This window comes from Pygocentrus nattereri, chromosome 25 (assembly GCF_015220715.1).
Source record: "Pygocentrus nattereri isolate fPygNat1 chromosome 25, fPygNat1.pri, whole genome shotgun sequence".
NCBI lineage: Eukaryota > Metazoa > Chordata > Actinopteri > Characiformes > Serrasalmidae > Pygocentrus > Pygocentrus nattereri.
Window position 1 is genome coordinate 5,313,937 of NC_051235.1, and position 22,495 is coordinate 5,336,431.

Consider the following 22,495-nt stretch of genomic DNA (forward strand, 5'->3'; position numbering starts at 1 on the left):
CTTTGTGTAATTTAAATGATGTATTTCGTAATCATGTATAGATTTTTATTTTATTTATTTATTTATTCTTCAAAATATGGCCTCACCCTTTACACATGACTGAGGACGAGCTCTTCTGTGGTGCTTGGAATTCTAGATAATTGATTTAAAAACCAAATTGAGGCTCAAGAGGGTAAAAATAATTGTAAAAATAACATGTTTGAGGGTGTTGGAGCTTCTGAACACTGGAGTGCCATCAGAAAACAGAAGGTTTGACCTCTTACGTTATGCTTCTGACCTGGGAACTGACTTCAGATTATGAACCAGGGTGAAGCTGGGCTGAGACTCGTGTAGTGGGGGCCCGTATTAGGTACTTCACACTAGCATAGTGAAAATGGTGCAAAACACTCGAACACAAAAAAAGAAATGACTATAAAAGAATCAAACACACCAAGACTGTCTTACATTTACCCAAAAATGTCAGACAGACAGCTTTCCTGATTAACCACACACAGCCCCCACAGCAAAGGGAGGCAGCCCATGCTTTGGGCAAAGCTGTATTTACTAATGTCCTAAAGGGGAAATATGTGTGTGCACACAAGAAACAGGACAACCGGGATACGAAGGGGTTAAGCAGATCCTTTAGCTCGTAATACAAGGTTACGATGGGCGCAGTCAGAAAACCAAAGTGTTGGAGTGAAGCAAACGTCCACATTGCCTGATAGCTGGGGCTGGTTTTGTCAGGGCTCCTATGTGGTGTAGCTGTTGAAGGTTTGCGCCGGTATCGGCAGGTTGGGAAGTCGAATCCAGCAGAGAATAATTGTGTAGCACTGCGCAGTAAATGAAGTACATCAGCACCTTTTCTCCCGAATTTGGCTCTGCAGTTTTCTGAGTTCGGTCCTCAGAAACCATTGTGAAACGATTATGATCAAATCCACATAATAAACTGCAGCTCATACCGTCTTACTCTCCTTCTTCTGAATGAGCAGTGTAAGTAAATCGATCGTACAGAATATTGCGTGGTGTTTCCGTTACTCTGTGGTAGGAGGGTTTCGCTGTTGGCTCGGGAAGCGGGAAACGAGATGTTTTGGCTGATTCTGAAGTTTTATTTTGTGCCGTATGAGTTTTGTTGGTAAGGGAACATGATGAAATACAGCCGTTCTAAGTGCTCTTCTCTCACCATGATGTTCTTCCTTCTTTTTTTTTTTTCTTCCCCCCTCCTCCTCTAACACAATCTGCCAACCAGTCCTCTCCTATTTCTTCTTTTTCTCCTGATCTCTTTCGCTCTCTTCATTCTTTTCTTGCATTCTTTTTCTGGCTGATGTTCTCTGGGTTGCTCCCTTGGTAATCACCTTTCACCACAGCCAAAGAGAAGAAGCTTGAAACTGGAGTTTGTTTTTGTGTTGTGGGATTTTCATACTGGAAAGCCCAGACGTTCTACTAATGGTGGTGGCGTCTTTGAGTAGCTGGGGGGACCAAAAAAAAAAAAAGAAGTAAAACAGCCGCGATTTTACTCACGCTGTTCATGTAAACAGTGGTCCTGTTTTTTTTTTTTTTGCTTTTTGTTTTTTTCTTTTCTCTGGAGAGCTGGATCTGCGAAAGACAAATGCTTTGTGTTAGTGGACATGACGAAAGTGGTCCTGAACTCTTTAAGTAATAATCTTCTATGGTTGGGGTTTTGGGAGCGAGCTGGGTTGTGGCAGTGACACCAACAGCCTGGTTCTCCTTTATTTGTGCTAAATTCTAATTGTATTTGTACTGATGATCATTTTTGTAATCTATCAAGTATTATTCACTAAATTTGCTGATCCGGCTTCTACGACTTGTGCAGTTTGCTCCGTTGTAATGTGTCCATCGTTGTGATGAGCAGAAACAGTAGAAGCTGTATTGGCCCCTATGCTTCCTGTAGGGAATTACAGTCTGTCAGGTTGACCATGTGAATCATTTGCACATTGTAGAGCATCAATCATAGAGCACTTTTGTTTTATTGAGCTTGTCTTCATCGAAATTGTAGATGACTGTTTAACTGTGTTGACTAATTGTAACAGCCCAATGCGCAGCAGTGTGCTGAAAGCAGTGTTGTCAAACTGCATGATTAGTAATGGCCAAGCTTTCTGTGTTCCTGTATTAGAGTCGTGATACTGAGACAGAAATTTGATGTTGGCAGTACAAATTGTGATCTTTTTTTTCTCTCCCACCCCCCCCCTCCTTCCCTCCTTCAGCAATGCTGAGCTCTCCCAATGCTGGCCTGCAGAACTCTATGGGTCCAGTAGGCTCAGGTCAGCCGACGGCGCCAGCCCTCAACACCTCGGCACCTATAGACCCCAGCTCCATGCAGAGAGCGTACGCCGCCCTCGGTCTCCCTTACAGCAACCAGACCCCCACACAGACACAGTCACCTGCGCAGACGCCTGGAGCCGGACAACCTTCAACCCAGTCTGCACAGACCCAGCACCAGATGAGACCCCTCAGTGCTCTTGGTAAACGCACACGCGCTTTCTCTCCATTCCCAGTCATTCATAAGGGTTTAACTCTAAAGGGCATTACACAACAAATGCAGGACACAAATACATGATTTTTGTGCATCAGTATTATACATGCCAGACATTACACTTATTTATTTATTTATTTATTTTATCCATTACATGGAAAAAAAACAGGCAAAATATTTATTAAAATTTCATTTGCATTTGACGAAATGGGCAGTATTGCTCAAGATGCTTTCTGGTTTGGGAAAGCAAAAAGAACATCTCATTCAGGAAACAAACTTCATGAACTCTTTCACTCGTACAGTGTAGTGACACAGATTTTGGGTCACCTCCACATTACAGGAGCTTTTCTGAATCCCATTATAAATCCATTGGCATTAATATGGAGTCGTCCCACCTTTGCAGCTATAACAGCTTCCACTGTGAGGTCAGACACTGTTGTTGGACAAGAGGGTCCGACTTACAATCTCCGTTCTAGTTCATCCCAAAGGTGTTCGATGGGGTTGAGCTCAGGGCTCTGTGACGGCCAGTCAAGTACTTCCACATCAAACTCACCCAGCCAGGCCTTTATGGAGCTGCTTTGTGCACTGGAGCTCAGTGATGCTGGAACAGAACAGGTCCTTCCCCTAACTGTTCACACAAAGTTGGAAGCGTACAGTTGTCAAATGTCTTGGTGCTGAAGCATTGATTTCCCTTCACTGGAACTAAGGGTTCTAGACCAACCCCTGAGAAGCAAGCCCATATCATCATCCCTCCTCCACCAAACTTTACAGCTGGCACAGTGCAGTCAGGCAGGTAATGTTCTCCTGGCATTCTCCAAACCCAGACACTCCCATCAGACTGACGGATAGAGAAGCATGATTCGTCACTCCACAGAATACTTGCATGCAGCTGCTTGTCCATGGAAACTGATGCCATGAAGCTCCCAGAGTTTTTGTGCTGGTGTTAATGCCAGAGGAGGCGTGAGTTCTGCCTTTATTGAGTCAGCAGAGCGTTGGTGACTTCTTTTGCAATTTGTGCCTCAGTACTCGCCAACACCTCTCCGTATCTATACGTGGTCTGACGCTTCCACTCACGGAAGAATTTTCGTGATTTGGCTTATTTGGCATCTTATTTCTGTACCACACTCGAATTTGGTGAGCTCTTTAGTGACCCGTTGTTTTACAAATGTGTGTAGAGGCAGACTGCATGGCTAGGTGTTTGATTTTGTACACCTGTGGCAACGAGACTGAATAAAACACCTGAGCTCAGTTATTAAGAGGTGTGTCCCAATACTTTCGTCCAGTGTTGTTCGAATCTCTAATAGAGTCTCTCCTTTTGCAGATACAGCTCCACACACGACAAAGCAGTAAACAAACGTTTCTCATGTCCATTTGCAAATATGCATTGCTCTTCACAGAACAGGCAAAGGCAAAGTTTTGGAGAGATGCAGGGCTGAATAAGAAATTTCTGGGTTTTATGTAAATCACCAACAATTTGGAACACTAAAGAATATGATTGATTCACTTGACATGAGTTAACCATGTAAACAAAATAAATCAATATCCTCTTAAGACCCGGGTAAGAAACTTTATTTATATATAATCTTATCTGAATGCAGTGGCAGAAAGTTGGAGTGAGAGAGTTACTGTGGTTCCAACTTCTGGAACTGTCACACGAGACTGTGGACGTCTGGATCAAGGTTTTGGTGTCCGTTTCAGAATCGTTACCCATTTTCCAGCTTTTCTGCACAGTGCAGCATACCAGTCAGCATTTTACCATTACGGTGTTAAATTAAGCCCTGAACCAGATCACAGGAAGCCATAGTAAAACACATGTGGCTGGAAATGTATACAGAGAAAGGCAGTCGTTCCTAAGCCTAAAGTAAATAAACACTAATCTGCTCTCATTGCAGCTAAAACTACTAGGATAGTCGTTATTCACCTTGCACCCTTTTAGTTATTCACCTTACACACCAATTTAGTGAATTCTAAAAGGGCTAAATTCATAAATCGAGTTTTATTCCTTTGAAGTTACGAGTGGAGTCTAAAAATTAAGTTGAGCTTCAGTGCATCATGAAATCTCGAATTTGACTGTTTGGACCGTTTTTAAAAGATAAACTGAATACACACATGACTGGAGCAACCTTTTAACCGTTAAAACAACACAGCCCACTTTTTTTGACATTAAAAAAAAAAATAAACGTTTTGTCCAGAAAACGAGCCGATACTGAATATTAGCAGAATTTATCAATTATAATGTTCCAAAATTGCCGGCTGATTCGCCGCCTTTGTAGAAGCTTTGTTTTTCCATGCCTCACATACATAATCTCTCATGTACAATCTTCCATACAAGCCCACCCACATACAGTATTGACACGTGGGGTTGTGCTCGCACAAACCTGATCAGCCGTTCAAAATCTGACCTCTAACAAGGCGACAGGCCTGGGAAACTGGTCCGTCACTGTGGTGGGTTAGGCATAAACTGTTGTACTAAAGATATAAAAACTTTGTTTTTCTACAGGTGCCAACCAGATGAGCCTGAGTGGGGGGGCAATGGGCGTGCCCTCGTCAGAGCAGGCCAAGCTGCATCCAGAGACAAACATAGCATCCACTCTAAATGCCAAGTAAGTGACGAATCTCTTACACATCTAACTTGAGGGCATAATGATTCATTCGGTTATGATTCATTGAATTAATGAAACTAAATAAATTTGCTTTAGTAGCAGTGCTGCATGGAATCTGCATGTGGTCTGTCTTAAATAGCTTTTAAGATCAGTTCTGACAGAGCTGAGCCAGAGATGCAGATGCCTGTAATTTCCACTGGTGGACAGTAACTGAGTAACTGAGTAAATGTAATTAGTTTCTGTACTTTAGTATTTTTGGTGTTTCTGTACTGAAGTTTCTCCGTTCTGGGCGACTTTTTCCTTTCACTCCACTACATTTCAGAGTCTAATATCCGACTTTTTCCTCCTACATTTTGAGAAATCTGTCGTTCCTTTTGGTTTCTGTGTGTATAAAAACGTAACATGTCAAAACGAAAGAAGCGCAAAGCCAGAGCACCAATCAGGGCCCAGCGGTCACTTTGTTTAGAGCTGGTTTTGACCTGTTGGTCATACCGACCCAGTGCAGCATGCGGTTCAACATCAGCGCTGGGGTGGTTTATGTTTATGAACAGACGCCTACAGATCAACATAGTAAAGGAGCTCATCTGTGATCCTGAGTTTAAAGCCAGTTTTTATTCAACTTAAACTTGGAACTAAGTTGTAAATAAATCTGAAACTGAAACTTTGCTTGTGTGTAAAAAGTGATTTCAGAGCCACTCGGTTCTCCCTGATGGAAACTGTTTACCTTCAGTGTTTTGTGCTTCTGATCATTTTAATAGACGTCAGCGTCACTAATTAATGACGTTCTATTAAAAGACTGGTTTACCAAGAGAGACGCTGGAGGACTTTCACCTGAAATGAGTTCATGAAGCCAGTCTGGTTATAAAAATGATAACAGGACATCAGAGCCAGAATTCCTCTTTTAGTACTTTTACTTTATACTTAAGTACATTTGAAGGGAAATACTTTAGTACTTTTACTCAAGTGGAGGTCTAAAGGGAGGAACTTCTACTTTTACTGGAGGGATATTTTACCTTGGGGGTCTCGACTTTAACTCCAGTACATGGTTTGTGTTCTTTATCCACCGCTGGTAATTTCAAACGTGTTTGCTCGATCTGTGTAAATCCCTGTAATATGGCTCAAAATTGGACCGTATGAGGTTTTGTGATGATTGAGGTGATGTTTAGACATATTTGTCTATTTCCTAGCTGAAATTCCAAGTTATTGATTACTTTGCAGCACATGCTTTTAGACTTTTCCTCAGACGGTATGTGACAATCTGGGAGACCCACAGGAGGACGTTTTCTCTGCCGTAGCCCAATGGCTTATTAATGCCTCTTTAAGTCTGTTTGTTTTAAGTCTTTAGTCAATAACAGTTAGAGTCTTAACCATTACACACAGTTTTTCATATTAACATTATTTGACATCATCATACAGGGTTAATGGTGATTAGATACTTCATCCACATTTACCTGCATTTGAAGCAACTGTGTTTCCTCATTTGCAGCACGGATGCTCGGTCAGTCTTATAACCAAACACATTTTGTCTGTCTTGCAGTCAGCTGATGTCAGACGGCTCTGCGGTGGGATCTCTGGGTAACGTGCCCACGGCGGCCCCTCTCTCTGCCAGCGGCGTGAGAAAAGCTTGGCATGAGCATGTGACTCAGGACCTTCGCAACCACCTTGTGCACAAACTGTTAGTACACGTCTACTGCTGCACCTTGTGAGACTGTAAAGCTCTTTCTCTGCCTCGGTGCTCAGTGTTCTGTTACTGATTCAGAGTAGAACGTGACGTGTGTGTGTGTGTGTGTGTGTGTGTGTGTCGTACAGAGTGCAGGCTATCTTCCCCACCCCGGACCCTGCAGCACTGAAAGATCGACGGATGGAAAACCTGGTGGCGTACGCACGGAAAGTCGAAGGAGACATGTATGAGTCTGCCAACAGCAGGGTGAGGAGCCTCACTCACGCACTTCAGTTAGACCTCGAGGCTTCAAGCTCAAGTAGATACCAGCACTAAAGATTAATGCAGCAGGTCCAGTTTAAAGCATTGGTATAAAGGGGCAATTCGGCTGTATTATTACAATTAAGATTAAGTCGCATTATTTGGTGCTTTTTGGACACTTTTGCACTCTGTTCAAACATGAACGTCCTTATTTGTACTGAATTTATTGTCTATATAAAAAGGTATAGAGATTTCATCATACGTTACGGTTTCTGGTAGAAATGTTAATGAATTGTTCGCGGTTGGAGATTTACAGCCCTACTTCCCCTCCCTTTTCAAGGTCTTGTGATGGATGTCAGATATGCATGTGCATTAAAGGGCCCATACCATTTCATTTAATACTAAAAAATAAAAGTTTGCTATTGTATGTAAAGTTCATCATTCAATCTCCAGTTCGTACAGCACATACATGAAATTGAAAATGCAAAAACAGCCTGGTTTGATTTCATTGTTTTTGTGATGTCATGAAATCAAACACGAATATATATCCGCTTACAGTAGTGTAGCTCCTCCCATTCACGTCGAAGTTAGGACGTTTCAGCCTTTACTGCTTTCTGAGTGAGGCCAAATAAGGGGTAGCCGGTATGAGCCATGTACATAGGTCAGTCTTAAAGACACAGTAACAAAAATAGTCTGTTTAATTTTAGGATGAGAAGAGTTTCGAAAATGGACACATAAGAATGAATTATGACTGCGTTTGGTACATAACACAATCATAATTGGGTCATTAGGGGAAATGAAAAGAATACAAGACCATGTTTTCCTTTACGGTTAACTGTACTTACTGTGCTTCCGTCGTGTGGTGGGTGTGTGCAGGATGAGTACTACCATTTCCTAGCGGAGAAGATCTATAAAATCCAGAAAGAGCTGGAAGAGAAGAGACGCTCTCGGCTGCAGAAGCAAATAATTAACCCGCCGCCTATGACTGCAGCCGGAGCGCAGCAGCCTGCTCTGAATCAGCCCAACGCCTTGGGACCCCGGCCACAGAGTGAGTTACACACACAAGTGTGCGCACACTGTCTGAACCAGCCCAGTACCTGGGACTCCAGCCACAGGAGTTTCACACACATACATTTGTATTAGTGTCTGTATGAGGGCTTGAATTCACTCATGTAATATTGTTGCTGATTAATAGACTCAGAAACCAAAAGGAAATCTTTTGGCTCTTTATAGTTATAAGTCTGGGAATAGAGAAGAGCTGTTTTGCTTGTGTTGGCGTTGAAATTAGTTGCAGGCGTTGCCCTTTTATAGAAAAATCTTCTGTCTGAAGATCAGATCTAAACTACATGCGTTTAATGTTGTGTTCAAAGGAAAGAGTGATGTCATTATCATAGAGTGGTATTCTGATAGACACTCAGATAAACATCTATACTAACACTTATTAACACACACTGTGTTTCTCACGCTTTTCAGATGGACCTGTGCCTATGCCCAATGTGCCAAACCAGATGATGAACCGCATGCAGGTTACCCAAGGTACTTCTGTTTGAGCCTCCTGCTTATCACAGCTGTGTGTGTGTGTTGCATTAACGTGTATTTAATGTGTATTTGTAGTGTTTATCTGTTCTTCTCTGGAAAACGTGGCTGATTGAATCTCTTTAAGTGAGCTGTGAGAATATACACACATACTGATCATGTGTTTTATATTGTTTTAGGGATGAACCAGTTCAATCCGATGCCCATTCAGAATGTGCCCATGTCCCAGCCTCCTATGGCAGCTCGAGCCGCCTCTCCAATGAGTCACCCACAGCAGATGAACATGAGTTCTGTTCCTCAGGTCAGTACGTGTTGCACGCACATAGAGGTGGGCAGCATGACCGTAGCTCAGGTATGTCATGGATTATGCCAGTAATGAAAGAAACCTGACCAGCTGAATTTGCCATAGCACCGTTTGTAAAACCCCTGAACAAAAATCATATTTATTGTTTTTGATTATATCATTTAAAGGTGCAGTGTGTAGGATTTAGGGGCATCTAGTGGTGACGTCGCAGATTGCAACCAACTGAATATCCTTCCCTCACCCCTCCCTTTCCAAGCGTGTAGTAGAACCTATGGTGGCCGTCGTGTTTTCACTCCTTTGATGACAAAGATTCACTCTCCGTTGCTTTTTCTTGCGCTAAATAACAGTGTGGGACCTCCCGTTGTCACAATTTGAGTTCCCAAGCTTCTCACAGCTTGAAATGCAGCCACTGGTTCTTTCTGCGTCTTCCAACTGGTGCTACAGCGCCACCAAATTCAAAAGGCCTCTTTAGCATAAAAACGTGGAAGGTGCTGTCTAGAGCCAGTGTTTGGTTTGTCCGGTCTGGGCTACTGCAGAAGCCTGGCAGCGCGACTTAGTGGTGGTTATACACTAATGAAAACATGGTTTTGTATAATACGTTCAGTTCCAGCTGATGGACCCTGTAAAGCTTACACACATTCGGTTTATATCTTATTCTCATAAAAGGCTTTTTACCTTGACATTAATCTGACATGGTATGATGGACCTTACAATGAAGTGTATGCATGTGTGATTGAATGTATGATTATGTGGAAGAATATTCTGGGTGTGTGTTTGCCCTCATTTATGGTCGCCTAGAGACAAATTTGATTAAATTTTCTTTCACTTTTACTTCCGTCATTTCCGACGGTGATCATTTCCATGTTGCTTTCAGATGGGTATGTCACCGACAAGGATGGCTCAAGGCATGATGGGAGCCCATAGTGGGAACATGGTGGCTCAGGCACCAAATCAGACGCAGTTTATGCCGCAGTTTCCTACCAACACCAACGCCATGAACGTCAACATGGGCCAGCCCAACACACAGGCAGCTGTTACGCAGGTGAGGCACAACTTCACGAACAGACTGCTTCTGCCATATGTTGTAGTGCAGTGAATATACCCAAGCCTGTATGATCTGTGATGAGTTTCTGGTTCCTTCCTATCTAGCAGCCGCAGAACCACCCTCTGAATGCACTTGGCCCATTAGGCCCCCAGATGAACTGCCCTGCGCCCCCTCAGCCCTCTCTTGGTGCCACTCCGCCCCCTAACGTGGCCACAGCCTCAGCAGCTAACCTGCCAGCGCTACAGCCTAACCAGGCCAGCACCCCTACTCCCACCCCGGTGCAGGGCACCCCGCCACATACCCAGACCCAAACAGAGCTTCCTGCCCCAGCACAGCAGCACCCTGGCACACCGGTGAGACCAAAACCCCTTTGTCCCAACCAGAGAACATCAGTCCTACTTTAGAGGAACTCTAAAGGTAGTCCTCACTTTTGTGTAATTTTGACATTTTGAAGATGAGGACCTGCTAGTAGGCCGTGATAAAGTGATGGGGGACTTATTTTGTTCTCTCCAAATATTCACTTTATTAAACATAGTATTCAAAAATGTCCAAACAAGAAATATTGTGTTCAATTAGCAATTAAAATGTGGTTAAATGTTTGTTTATTCTATGTGGCTAAGATGAGGTGATTTGTACGTGAGTTTGAGTTTTAGATGTGTGGAGGTTTAACATGGGATTTTATTTAAATAACCACACCTGTTCCTGTTATCTGTTGGTTTACTGCGCTGAAATCTCAAGTGTTAACTATTAGGAAATATTGCATAGTACTACGTAACTCTCATCTCCATCTTAAAACAGCTTTTTAAAAGGTTTTTAATGCCGATTTACTGTTTTATATCCAGAGAAAATTCATCTTCCTCTGTCTCGCTTGTATTTAGAGCGCTGATAACCGCGTGCCCACTCCAGCATCCACGGCGAGTGCGGACCTGCACGCCCAGCACGCTGTGCCTGAGCTGACAACGGCAGTCGAACCAAAAGCAGAGCCCAAACAGGAAGAGCAGGACTTTGATTCCAGTGCTGTGGAGACCGAACCCAAGATGGAGGTGGGTGCCTGTTATAGCCAGTCTAGACTAAAACTGTAAGCGCTTCCGTTTTGGCTGCGTTCCCGTTCCAAGGCTCGTTCCTCAAATCCGATCTCTCTGACTCAGTGGTTCTCACTCGTTTAGCTAAGTGATTCAAATCCGTCATTAATGTGATGAACCTGCGTCCTGAACTGACCCTCATGAGCTCCTCCTACTCAGTACCGTCACGTGACTGAATCACTGCATCATCAGCACAAACTAACGAGCAGAACGAGCTTCGCTGAGAAGATCATTAACTCTGATCAGCTCTCAGCTTCATTATTAGAGTCAGACGGAGGAGAAAAAGGTGAGATGAGCTGCTTTTCCACCGTTTACAGGCTTTAACTTCTGTTCGCCGCTGTTGCCATGGTAACACTGAATGATGGAATCATGTGCAGGGGAATAAAAGCACATGAATTCTGATCTGAGCGTCACATGAAAGTCCCATGGCCGCAAATTGGATACGTATCCGATCTAGAACCACATATGAAAGTGTCTCAGGTCGGATTTGAAAAGATCAGGTTTGTGTCCACACAGCCCTGAAAACACCAGATCTGAGTCACGTTAGGACAAATAATCAGATTTGTGCCACTTCAGCCTGGAAATGTGAACGTAGTGGAACCTTTGTCCCCAGTGTCTATCTCTAGACCAAGGTGTCTAAATGGTTATTTAGCTACAGGCAGATATGAATTTAAAAGTAAAAAAAACCCAACGCCATTCACCAAACTAAACGGGCTGTAAGAAGCTTTACAGACCGGCTGGAACAAAACAACATTTAATACTGATCTGGACAAACTGACCAAACTGAGCTGAACCTGATATTGGCTCAGTTTTACGGCTCAGTCTGATTTGGTCTGACTCTGAAGATCAGACACGTCTGGCGAATGGTGTTGGGTTCATTTCTGGCTGATTCCAGGTTGTTCAGCTGTTCTTCTGTCACAGCTGCGACTGAAAAGCTGCTCAGTGGAGACGACAGTTTGGGAATTTAGTGTAAGGAGCTGGAGAACGAACTGCCGGCTGTGCAGCGAGTGGGCGGAGCTCGTTACTCTGACGTAGCAACGAGCTGCTCGTTAAGGAGCTCTAATTAGGAGGAAGGAACTGAACATTAAAACATATTAAAGCCGCGTTCACGGCCAGTTTATTCATTTCTTACTGTATTTATTTAACTGCTGTATTAAAGCAGTAGAGCACTCGAGGAGGGAGTTATCACCAATAACATCACGGCTGGGATGATCTACAGCCACCAGATCACAGCCGGGACGGTATTTCATGATAACACACTCCCTCTCCTCTTTTACTGATTAAACAGGGTTTTCAAGCCAATCTACAGCCTATGTTTTGTCTTTTATTTGAATAAATTAGCTTTTTGAATCTAAGGAGTAAAAGCCCAGTAATGAACTTGGTCTCTTGATCACATGCAGTTCGGTTGAAAGTACGTTTTGGAAGAAGTGGGGTCTTACTTTTCCGGAGGATATCCTGATGAGGCTCAGTTCATCTTTTTGAGCGTTGACCAACAAGTATTACTTTCCATTCTGCAGGCGGAAGACGACTCCAGCTCTCAAATGGTCAAGAAGGAAGAACCAGAGGGGTTGGAGACCAAGCAGGAGCCGATGGAAACCGAGGACAAAAAGGCAGACGTGAAGGCGGAGCCCAAAGAAGAGGAGGAAGGCAGGACAAATGGCACAACGTCCTCTTCACCCTCACAGTCTCGTCGGAAGAGTGAGTGTTGGACTGTCTGTACTGTGTGCTGTGAATGAAAGCTAGTAGTCTACTTTGTTTGATCTTATGTTCTTTAGACAAACTGGTCATTGCTTCCTTTTATTACATTTTTGGTGTTTTCATGTTTTTCACAAATTTTACAAATTGACGAAGATGCAAAAGAAAATGTTCCTTTATATCCAACCCCAGTTTGCCTTGTTTTGCTATATAGAAGCACATCTGTTTCATTAAAATAACAGCTGCTCATAATTTGAATAATCAAGGAAAATGAAAATGAGTACTACAGTCTAGTCCATAGATGTGCACTGAGAAATGTGACACTTCGGCAAGAAAAAAAAAGATTAAAAACAGGTTAATTTGACGATTTTGTTTTGCAACCATAAATAAAAGTGGCAGTAAATCTTTCACCCACACTCTTAGAATAAAAATCCACGATATATCAGCTGTTTTTCCCCTCTCTCTCTCTCTCTCTCTCTCTCTCTCTCTCTCTCTCTCTCTCTCTCTCTCTCTCTCTCTCTCTCTCTCTCTCTCTCTCGCTCGCTCGCTCGCCAGTCTTTAAGCCGGAGGAACTGCGTCAGGCGCTGATGCCCACGCTGGAGTCACTGTACAGGCAGGACCCCGAGTCTCTTCCATTCCGCCAGCCCGTCGATCCCATACTGCTGGGCATCCCTGTGAGTATCACACACCGGCTACAGATACGGCTCACAGAACCAAACATAGGCCTTTACCAGCCTACATAGGGGTATCTGCTAGGGCTTGGCCAATATGATTTTATAGTGATTTTAAAGACCTGAAATCAGTCGATATGAAGTTTTTATATGATAAACGCTCTCCAATGCAATATCGATATGAATTTCATGTCAAGTACCGTTGATTCTCAGTAGTCTAATTTTTTTTAGAGAACATTTTAAATCTAAATCACGCCACTTACCAATAACTATTTTAAAACCGTTTAAAAATAAAAAAACATTGTTAAAAAGGCTAAATATTATGGCTTTAATGTTTCTGACATGGTAGTTGTTTAAAGTAGCACCACATTCCTGACTGTGGTTTTGGTGCATAACATTTAAAGAGGTATTATCTGAGCGTTATTGGTCTGATTTCTGCCAATTCTGACAAATCTGCTGACTTGATTGTCTAGAGGACACATTGGCCAGGCACTAGAAGCCTCTCATGGAGCACCTGGACACATTTTATTTGGTGCTGCTGTGCGTTAGTTGTTATTGCAGAATGGAAGGTAATGTGATCTGGTTTTGGTTTGGGTTTGTTTTTTGTTTTTTTTGTATTCTTATAATTAGTGAGACTTTGTTGACAGGTGCTCTGATAAACCGCAGAAATTACCTTTAGGTGGGCGGTGAGCTCACTGGCAAACTTCTAGTGTTTCCATTAAGTGATTTTGTCTTAAGAATTGCACAGATGCTCACAAGTGCTGAAAAATAAGGCATTCCTGTGCGGTGACTTGCACTGGACTGTGCCATTTCTTTTCATCTTGGCTAGTAATCATAATCACAGTATCTGTGAAATTAATCACGGTTAGTTTTTTTGTTGTCCAGTTTTACTCTGTGTGCTTTGAATAATTTCTCAGACGTTCATTTGGGTTTGCTTTGTCCGTAGGACTACTTTGACATTGTGAAGAACCCAATAGATCTGTCCACTATAAAGCGGAAGCTGGACACGGGGCAGTACCAGGAGCCGTGGCAGTACGTAGATGATGTGTGGCTCATGTTCAACAACGCTTGGCTGTACAACAGGAAGACGTCCCGAGTGTATAAGTACTGCTCCAAACTGGCCGAAGTGTTCGAGCAGGAGATCGACCCGGTCATGCAGGGCCTGGGCTACTGCTGCGGAAGGAAGGTGAGTGTGCACTGCGGTCGACCGTGGTGTCACTCTGCTTTAAAGAAATCTGTAGTCAGTCCTTTTGTGGTAAAAAGAAATGATATTTACACGAATATTTACATGAACGTTGTTGATTAGCAAAGCCTTGTTGGGTGTCTGAAGTTTGCACCTTGTAAGGGAGGCTTATGCTTATGGCAGATAGACTTGCTGTGGTTTGTGGTCTATGAAAATGATCAAAAATACATCCCTAAATAACATTTAAGAGAACAGGCATTTTGATAAAATGCGCAGAACCATAGTACCAGATATGATCCAGCTTTCCTCCACAGCATGTGATTTCACTTATTGTGGAAAATTAGTGTAGCGGAGTTGATTATGTGAAAATGTCATGAATAATAGGAAGAAATATCTGTTTATCAAGGCTTACGAACTCAAAATCTGGAGCACTGCACAGTTCACTGTTCTCCCTGCTGCAACACATCTGATTCGACTTGATGATAAACTGTTACAGCAGGGAAAATGCTGGTCTGTGCATTTCACATTCCTCCAGGACTACAATTTGAGCCATTCTCTGGCTCTTCTGAGCTTCTGATCACTGATATTTCTTTGTGTGTGTTTTTATTTTCACTTCTGCTTTGCATGCTCATTGTACAACTTCCTCCACTTGCAGTACGAGTTCTCCCCTCAAACGCTGTGCTGCTATGGAAAGCAGCTTTGCACCATTCCCCGAGATGGAACTTACTACAGCTACCAGAACAGGTGAGAGCCGTTTAACTGAGCTTGGACTGAAAAGATGAGTGTAAATAGTCAAATTCTTTGGGACCAAGAATGTTTGTTTCACAAGATGATAAACAACAAGGGGATAAGGAGCAACAGACAGCCAGAAGAAAAATAAAGAGACATAAGGGACATGGACAGCCAGAGTTATCATGGATACGGTCATCACCACAGACACTATCAGATATGTTTTGGAGGTACAGACAATTCCTCCTGTATAACATAAGTTTGCCAACAGTCATGGGCTTGGCCTCTTTTTCTCCAGGGTATATTTTGGTTTGAATAATTTTGGCAAATTATTCAGTAACTGCATGAAATAAATGTCTGTTTTTGTTTTATTAATTAATTATTTATGGGTGAAGGTTCAGTGATGTAGGATCTTTACCGGTCTGTTGTGGTAAAGAAAGAGCTGAGCCATAAGGCAAAGCTCTCGATTTACTGGTCGATCTGCGCTCCCACCCTCACCTATGGTCATGAGCTTTGGGTAATGACCGAAAGAACGAGATCACGAATACAAGCGGCCGAAATGAGTTTCCTCCGCAGGGTGTCTGGGCTCTCCCTTAGAGATAGGGTGAGAAGTTCAGTCATCCGGGAGGGACTCGGAGTAGAGCCGCTGCTTCTTCACGTCGAGAGGAGCCACTTGAGGTGGTTCGGGCATCTGGTTAGGATGCCTCCTGGACGCCTCCCTTGGGAGGTGTCACAGGCGAGTCCACCGGGGAGGAGACCCAGAGGAAGACCCAGGACACGCTGGCGTCTCGGAATCCCTCCCAGGGAGCTGGTGGAAGTGGCTGGGGAAAGGGAGGTCTGGGCTTCATTGCTCAGGATGCTGCCCCCACGACCCGAACCCCGGAGAAGCGGAAGATGATGGATGGATGGATGGATGGATGGATGGATGGATGGATGGATGGATGGATGGATGGATGGATGGATGGATGGATGGATGGATGGATGGATGGATGGATGGATGGATGGATGGATGGATGGATGGATGGATGGTTCCCCTCAAATTAACAGAACATGTTTTATAATCTCACACATCACTTAGTTTACTCTGTAATCTCCGCCGCTCTTTGTGTTGTTCTCTAAAAGTGATGTTTACAGAGCAGATCACTGAAGAGACGCCGTCTGTTTATAGTTTAGAGCCCAGATTTGGGGAAAAACGGCTCGACTTTCAGTAGAAAAACAAAGTTCAGCTTCTTTTATTATAAGGGTGTAAAATGACATCACCGTCTATTAGACTGGAGAGAAGAGCTACAGCCTCACACGACGCCCAGCTTCTGAATGGAGCTTATGGAATATGAACGTTATGAAGAACATGACCTGTGTTTTGGTACCACCGGTGGTCTCGAGGAGTTTGAGGTTAAGACGCGCAGCAGTACATTCAGGTTTGGCAAAGTAAATGAACGGCGTAAGGAGTCTGTTTATCTGATTTAGAATGAGCAGAATTATTGCATTAATTAAATTAATTAGAATTTTAATTAATAATTAATTAGAATTAATTAGACATCTAAGTTCTGAAGACGTCCTGTCCTGTTTTTCTGTTACTGTCTGTACATTAGGTCAGCATTAGAGGTGAAGTTGCAGATACGGTGTTGTTGCTGTCACTCTCTGAATTGTAAACTTTATAGGGGGGTGCGTTCTTAACTCTTTGGGTTTGTTCTTAACTATTTTTTAAAAAAATTTGTGCTCCAAAAAATGTAAAAAAGGGGGTCTCATCATAAAAGACGTCTCGGCCCTACAGCAGGTTTATTTCACACAGGCTCGGCTTGATCTTCTTTTTTACCCGTTTGCATTTTCTAGATCATAAAAATGTGCTCAGTGTCTTTTACTGAGTTGTTGTAAGCTCTGTAGAGGTCCAGCATTCAGGAATCAGTCTTTCTGGCTCTTTGTCTCTTGTTGCCAGTTTTATAGATTGACAGTTGTAATGCGCGCACTGGCTTGTGTCAGCACACTTTTTTTTCCTCCCCTTGTTAAATAAATGGCTGATTACTCATAACGGGCTCCCTTGCGCCCCCTGCAGTATGGACTGGACGCACTGGTGAAGCTGATTGCTCCAGTGAAAAGCCATCACAACTGCAGAAGAACCGTATTCTGTTGATGTGAAGCTGTAGATGACTTCAGAAAAATGCCTTGTTGATGAATTCAGAGAAAACATACTTTTTTTTTTTATTTTTTTAAGTGAATAAAACGAGAGTGGATTGTACTCAGGGAGAGTGTGTGTGTGTGTGTGTGTGTAGACTGATAACTCATTTTTTCATATTTATTTTTTATTGCTTCTGTGCACAGGTATCATTTCTGTGAGAAGTGCTTCAATGAGATTCAGGGAGACAGTGTGACGCTCGGGGAAGATCCTGCACAGCCACAAACGTGAGCGCTCTTTCTGCCTCTGATGGACTCTGTTACGCTTTCGTCACTAGTGTTTTGTAACATACCTTTATGGTAAAACAGTGTGATGCATGTGCAAGTATGTAATTTTTCTTTGACGACTGGAAACGTCCAAATTGCAGATTGGTCACAATTTCTTTTTTCTCTTTTTGTAGCATGATTTCTAAGGACCAGTTTGAGAGGAGGAAGAACGACACACTAGACCCTGAGCCGTAAGTATATAGCTAGACTTGCACGGTATTTATTTTATTTTTCATTTCCATTTGTATCGTGGGACAGATTTCAGTTCGTTTTATTTTAATAGCAGGCCTGTGTAATACATAAGGCCCTGCCACATAGTAACGTTTCTACTCAGTGGCACCCCCTGCTGTCAGCACTGGTGGTTCTGATGACCCTCCCACTTTCGAAACCCGTAAGGCCAGTTTGCCTCGTGCCGATTACCTGTAATCCTTAACAAAAATGATTTTTCAATGAGGAATCCCTGTTGAGGGTGAAATTTAATCCAGCCTGTGTCTCAATGTCAGCGAAACCAGCAGTCATGGTTACTTTTGTCTGAATTATTACAGTCATCACAAAGCCATACTTTGATTGGTTTCTGTGTGAATCCATAAGAATAAGGAGAGAAAAATGATTCGTAACCTTCTTTACCTGGTTAGGTATCAGCTTTCAAACAGTTGGGCAACTGCTTGATTGGTCAAAATTCATTTGTCTCTCTTCCACTCAGGTTTGTTGAATGTAAAGATTGTGGGCGCAAGATGCACCAGATATGCGTGTTACATTATGAAGTCATCTGGCCTGCTGGGTGAGTCTTGCAGTGAATTGTGAAGTCTGGGTTTTTGAGAGGGGGGAAATACCTCTTGTACAGTTAGATAACTGATGATCTTTGTCTTCACAGCTTTATCTGTGATAACTGTTTGAAGAAGAGTGGGAAGACAAGGAAGGAAAATAAGTTTTCTGCAAAAAGTAAGTGACTTTTTTTTTTTTTTTTAATTAAATAAAGTACTCTAGAGATGCCTACAAAGCCATGAGCTCTAAAAATACAAAATATCACAAAAATGTGGGTGTATTGTGCCTGAAAAGCCGCTGTCTGCGGTTTCTGAAGTCTTGTGGGCTGAAATCTTAATTTTCTAATCTTATGCGTGTGACAGGGTTGCAGGTGACACGGTTGGGCACATATATAGAGGACAGAGTGAACAAATACTTGAAGAGACAGAACCATCCAGAAGCTGGCGAGGTGTTTGTCCGAGTGGTGGCCAGTTCAGACAAAACGGTGGAGGTCAAACCCGGCATGAAGGCCAGGTAACCACATATATGTAAAAGATTCACCTGTATAGTCCAACAGCATGTGCACACAGAACCTGTCCAGCACGTGTACTTTATCCATTGAGCTGTGTGTTTGAGGAAATTAGCAAATATGCAAGCAGCCAAATGAGCGTTTTGAAAAGTGATTTAACCAAAAATAACGCGAAAGGAAAATGTACTGGAACGAATTACGGACGGTTGAAGAGATACTACACCTCAATTTCCACTCCTCACTCAAAGTGCTTCTCTAATCTCTCCAGCTCTGCTCCGGGTTTCCTGTTTCACACTCCTCATGTCGGAGAAAGCGCTCCACTCAATGTTCACTCCATATAATCCATTCTTGTATTTATCTCATGAATGTATGGACTAGACGCTACACACTTTATTTCATTAATTATATCATTTATGACCATTATTAAATGAAATAAGAAACATTTTAACACTGGAGTCTCTGAAAAACCTCTTGTTTTGGAGGCTCACGTCGCTCAAACACTTTACCACACCCCTCTATCTCAACAAGAATCGGAACGTCCTACCCCTGGACATGAACATGCAATACAGAGGGCTCAGTGGTAGGGCGAGGGGTGAAGTGAGACTGGGTCTTCCTCTGTGTACCATGTGTGGATTTTTGTTGTTGATGAGCATTTCCGGTATGTAGGTCTGAAGAACAGCTCCACAGTGCGGGCGCAGTGTACGAATGGCCGTTTGTGTGCAGCTGCAGGACTGTCTGGCTCACAGGATGGAGTGATTTCCGAGGAAGAGAGACCACGGACACTCCGTCTTTTCCAGAAAGCTGCTCCGTTCTTCAAACCAAATCACAACTTTCCACTTGCTGCTCCGCTCCCTCTCCACGTTGTTCACATACTCTTCTCAAAACTCCGGCTCAGGCTTTGTTTCAACATTAAACGTGAGCTGTGTAACAGGTAAAGGAAGGTTTAGATGATTTGTTAATCCTCTGCTCTCCTGTCAGGTTTGTGGATACAGGTGAGATGGCCGAAAGCTTCCCCTACAGAACCAAAGCACTTTTCGCCTTTGAGGAGATTGACGGGGTCGACGTGTGTTTCTTTGGCATGCACGTGCAGGAATACGGCTCAGAATGCCCTTTCCCCAACACCAGGTAAACATCCACCTGAGCACTGTTCAAAACTTGGATACAGCGTGTAGATGTTTCCTGGTGACAGAGCCGACGTGTAACGCTGATGTGTCTCTTTACAGACGGGTATACATATCGTACCTCGACAGTATTCACTTCTTTAGACCTCGCATGCTTCGAACTGCCGTTTATCATGAAATTCTCATTGGCTATTTGGAGTACGTCAAGAAACTTGGGTATGTTTTCTCTTTTTATATCAATTTTTGTATAACTAAAAATATACATACATGGACTTCCAGTGAGGACGCATATATATTTTATGGATAAAACGGACAGATAAGATTTGTGGTTTCATGCCAACCTGTTTAATTTGCCTGTGCAGCTATGTGACGGGGCATATTTGGGCATGCCCTCCCAGTGAAGGTGATGACTATATCTTCCACTGTCACCCTGCCGACCAGAAGATCCCTAAACCTAAGCGCCTGCAGGAATGGTACCGCAAAATGTTGGACAAAGCCTTTGCTGAGCGGATACTGCATGACTACAAGGTACAGCTGAGCATACTGCACCTTTTCCCTGGACACTTTCTCACATGAATTTTTGGAGAGTAAAACGATGTGAGAGCTAGAAATTGGTCATCTGGTGTGTAAGTAACGTCAGTTCAACTTTTGGGGTGCGTTTTGTAGGACATCTTTAAGCAAGCAACTGAAGATCGTTTGACGAGTGCGAATGAGCTACCATACTTCGAGGGCGATTTCTGGCCCAATGTGCTGGAGGAGAGCATTAAAGAGCTGGAGCAAGAGGAGGAGGAGAGGAAGAAGGAGGAGAACACGGCAGCTTGTGAAACTCCAGAGGTGAGCTTTACTTTATTGCATGGAGTATTAAAGGTTTGCGCTCTCATGCTGTGATCTTTAGTTTTCCATGTGCGTAGCATTTCACTAGAGATGAGTTGGGCACACGTTGCACTTGTGTAGTTGCTGTGCATCATGACGCTTCCAGTAGTACTTTAGGAATTTGATACTGGGGACTATGCTTTACAACTGAATAGCACGCGTGTCCCTGCTTTACTCTTGTTTTACCTGTCTACACACGGTGTTTATGTATCCTTAACTTTTATTTCGTTTGCTTGAGCAGTCCTGATTTCGTCAAGGAAAGCCCTGGCACGAAATAGGGCTCGATTAACTGTTAGTCTGCTGTGTGTGCCAACATAGTCATCAGTCTCACTTATTTGCACTCGTTTTATCCTTTTCTCCCTTAGGGCACACCTGGTGACAGCAAGAATGCCAAGAAGAAGAACAACAAAAAGACCAATAAGAATAAGAGCAGCGTGAGCCGAGCCAATAAGAAGAAGCCTGGGATGCCGAATGTAGCTAACGATCTTTCCCAGAAACTCTACGCCACAATGGAGAAACATAAAGAGGTGTGGTATTATTGTCGTTTGATTAGGTGCTTATTTCTGTGAGAGATCCTTGCACTGGCGCTGGACTGTATACCCTCATCCGTAATGCTGAATATATTTCTCCAGGTGTTCTTTGTGATCCACCTGCATTCTGGGCCCATGGTCAATACATTGCCACCCATAATGGACCCAGATCCGCTGCTGACCTGTGACCTGATGGATGGCCGTGACGCGTTCCTAACGCTGGCACGTGACAAGCACTGGGAGTTCAGCTCTCTTCGCCGCTGCAAATGGAGCACCATGTGCATGCTGGTGGAGCTGCATAACCAGGGCCAGGACCGCTTTGTCTACACCTGCAATGAGTGCAAGCACCACGTAGAGACTCGCTGGCACTGCACCGTGTGCGAGGTCAGAACCAATGAAATGCTAATGACGGGTGTTACAGTTGTGGTCTACAGTACAGTTGGCTACTGTTGCTGTGCACAAGAAAAGCATTTACATCGTTTTGGAGTTGTTAATTTGATCCATGCCTTGAACATGTAGTAGTTTTGGAGGAGGTTGATTGAGGTCGGGGAGAGAATTCTGAGAACTTCGTCTGGAGTTCTGGGCAACTTCTCTCTTAGAGCTAGATGACTGACAAAGTTGATGTAGAACTGAGAGGGGGCTATGGTGGAGATGGTGCAAAAACACGAGAAGCGGAAGGTAGTAATGGGAGTCTTTAGGGCAGTAGATTGGAAGGAGGAGGGGTTTTAGGCATGATCCTCCCCCAAGTTTCAGTTATTCTTAACTCCATACAGAGGCGTTGAAAGTACTTTTGAAATAGTATTCCCATTTAGGTATATATGTACAGGTAGACTCGAAAGAGGCCCCGAATATTCTGTAATGACTCTCGCAAGGATGAAGCAATCTGCACTTTTTTGCTGAATCAGTGTGCAGTGAGCTTCAGACAAGACGGAGGGGGTGCCCCTGCGTCAGAGTGATGAAGTAGGCGCTGCACAGCCGTCGCAATGTTTAACCTCAGCTTGCAACTTGCGGGTGCATACC

The 22,495-nt window shown here is 43.4% G+C and overlaps 1 protein-coding gene across 3 annotated transcripts in view; it reads left to right on the plus strand.

Moving 5' to 3' along the window:
* The window catches only part of crebbpa (CREB binding protein a), an 87,435-nt gene that overhangs the window by 43,980 nt on the left and 20,960 nt on the right, over positions 1–22,495 (plus strand). For 2 of the 3 annotated variants that reach the window (XM_017719716.2, XM_017719714.2), the window contains exons 6-30: positions 2,202–2,459; positions 4,971–5,073; positions 6,611–6,748; positions 6,883–7,000; positions 7,871–8,042; positions 8,468–8,530; positions 8,710–8,831; positions 9,709–9,876; positions 9,984–10,232; positions 10,758–10,922; positions 12,479–12,659; positions 13,212–13,330; positions 14,274–14,513; positions 15,166–15,254; positions 17,559–17,639; positions 17,813–17,869; positions 18,382–18,459; positions 18,553–18,620; positions 18,806–18,956; positions 19,930–20,076; positions 20,175–20,288; positions 20,435–20,600; positions 20,739–20,906; positions 21,311–21,472; positions 21,578–21,859. In XM_017719716.2, coding sequence (XP_017575205.2) covers positions 2,202–2,459; positions 4,971–5,073; positions 6,611–6,748; positions 6,883–7,000; positions 7,871–8,042; positions 8,468–8,530; positions 8,710–8,831; positions 9,709–9,876; positions 9,984–10,232; positions 10,758–10,922; positions 12,479–12,659; positions 13,212–13,330; positions 14,274–14,513; positions 15,166–15,254; positions 17,559–17,639; positions 17,813–17,869; positions 18,382–18,459; positions 18,553–18,620; positions 18,806–18,956; positions 19,930–20,076; positions 20,175–20,288; positions 20,435–20,600; positions 20,739–20,906; positions 21,311–21,472; positions 21,578–21,859 — 3,659 coding nt within the window. The remainder of the gene's footprint in view (positions 1–2,201; positions 2,460–4,970; positions 5,074–6,610; positions 6,749–6,882; positions 7,001–7,870; positions 8,043–8,467; positions 8,531–8,709; positions 8,832–9,708; positions 9,877–9,983; positions 10,233–10,757; positions 10,923–12,478; positions 12,660–13,211; positions 13,331–14,273; positions 14,514–15,165; positions 15,255–17,558; positions 17,640–17,812; positions 17,870–18,381; positions 18,460–18,552; positions 18,621–18,805; positions 18,957–19,929; positions 20,077–20,174; positions 20,289–20,434; positions 20,601–20,738; positions 20,907–21,310; positions 21,473–21,577; positions 21,860–22,495) is intronic. The other variant, XM_017719715.2, reaches the window with a different exon arrangement.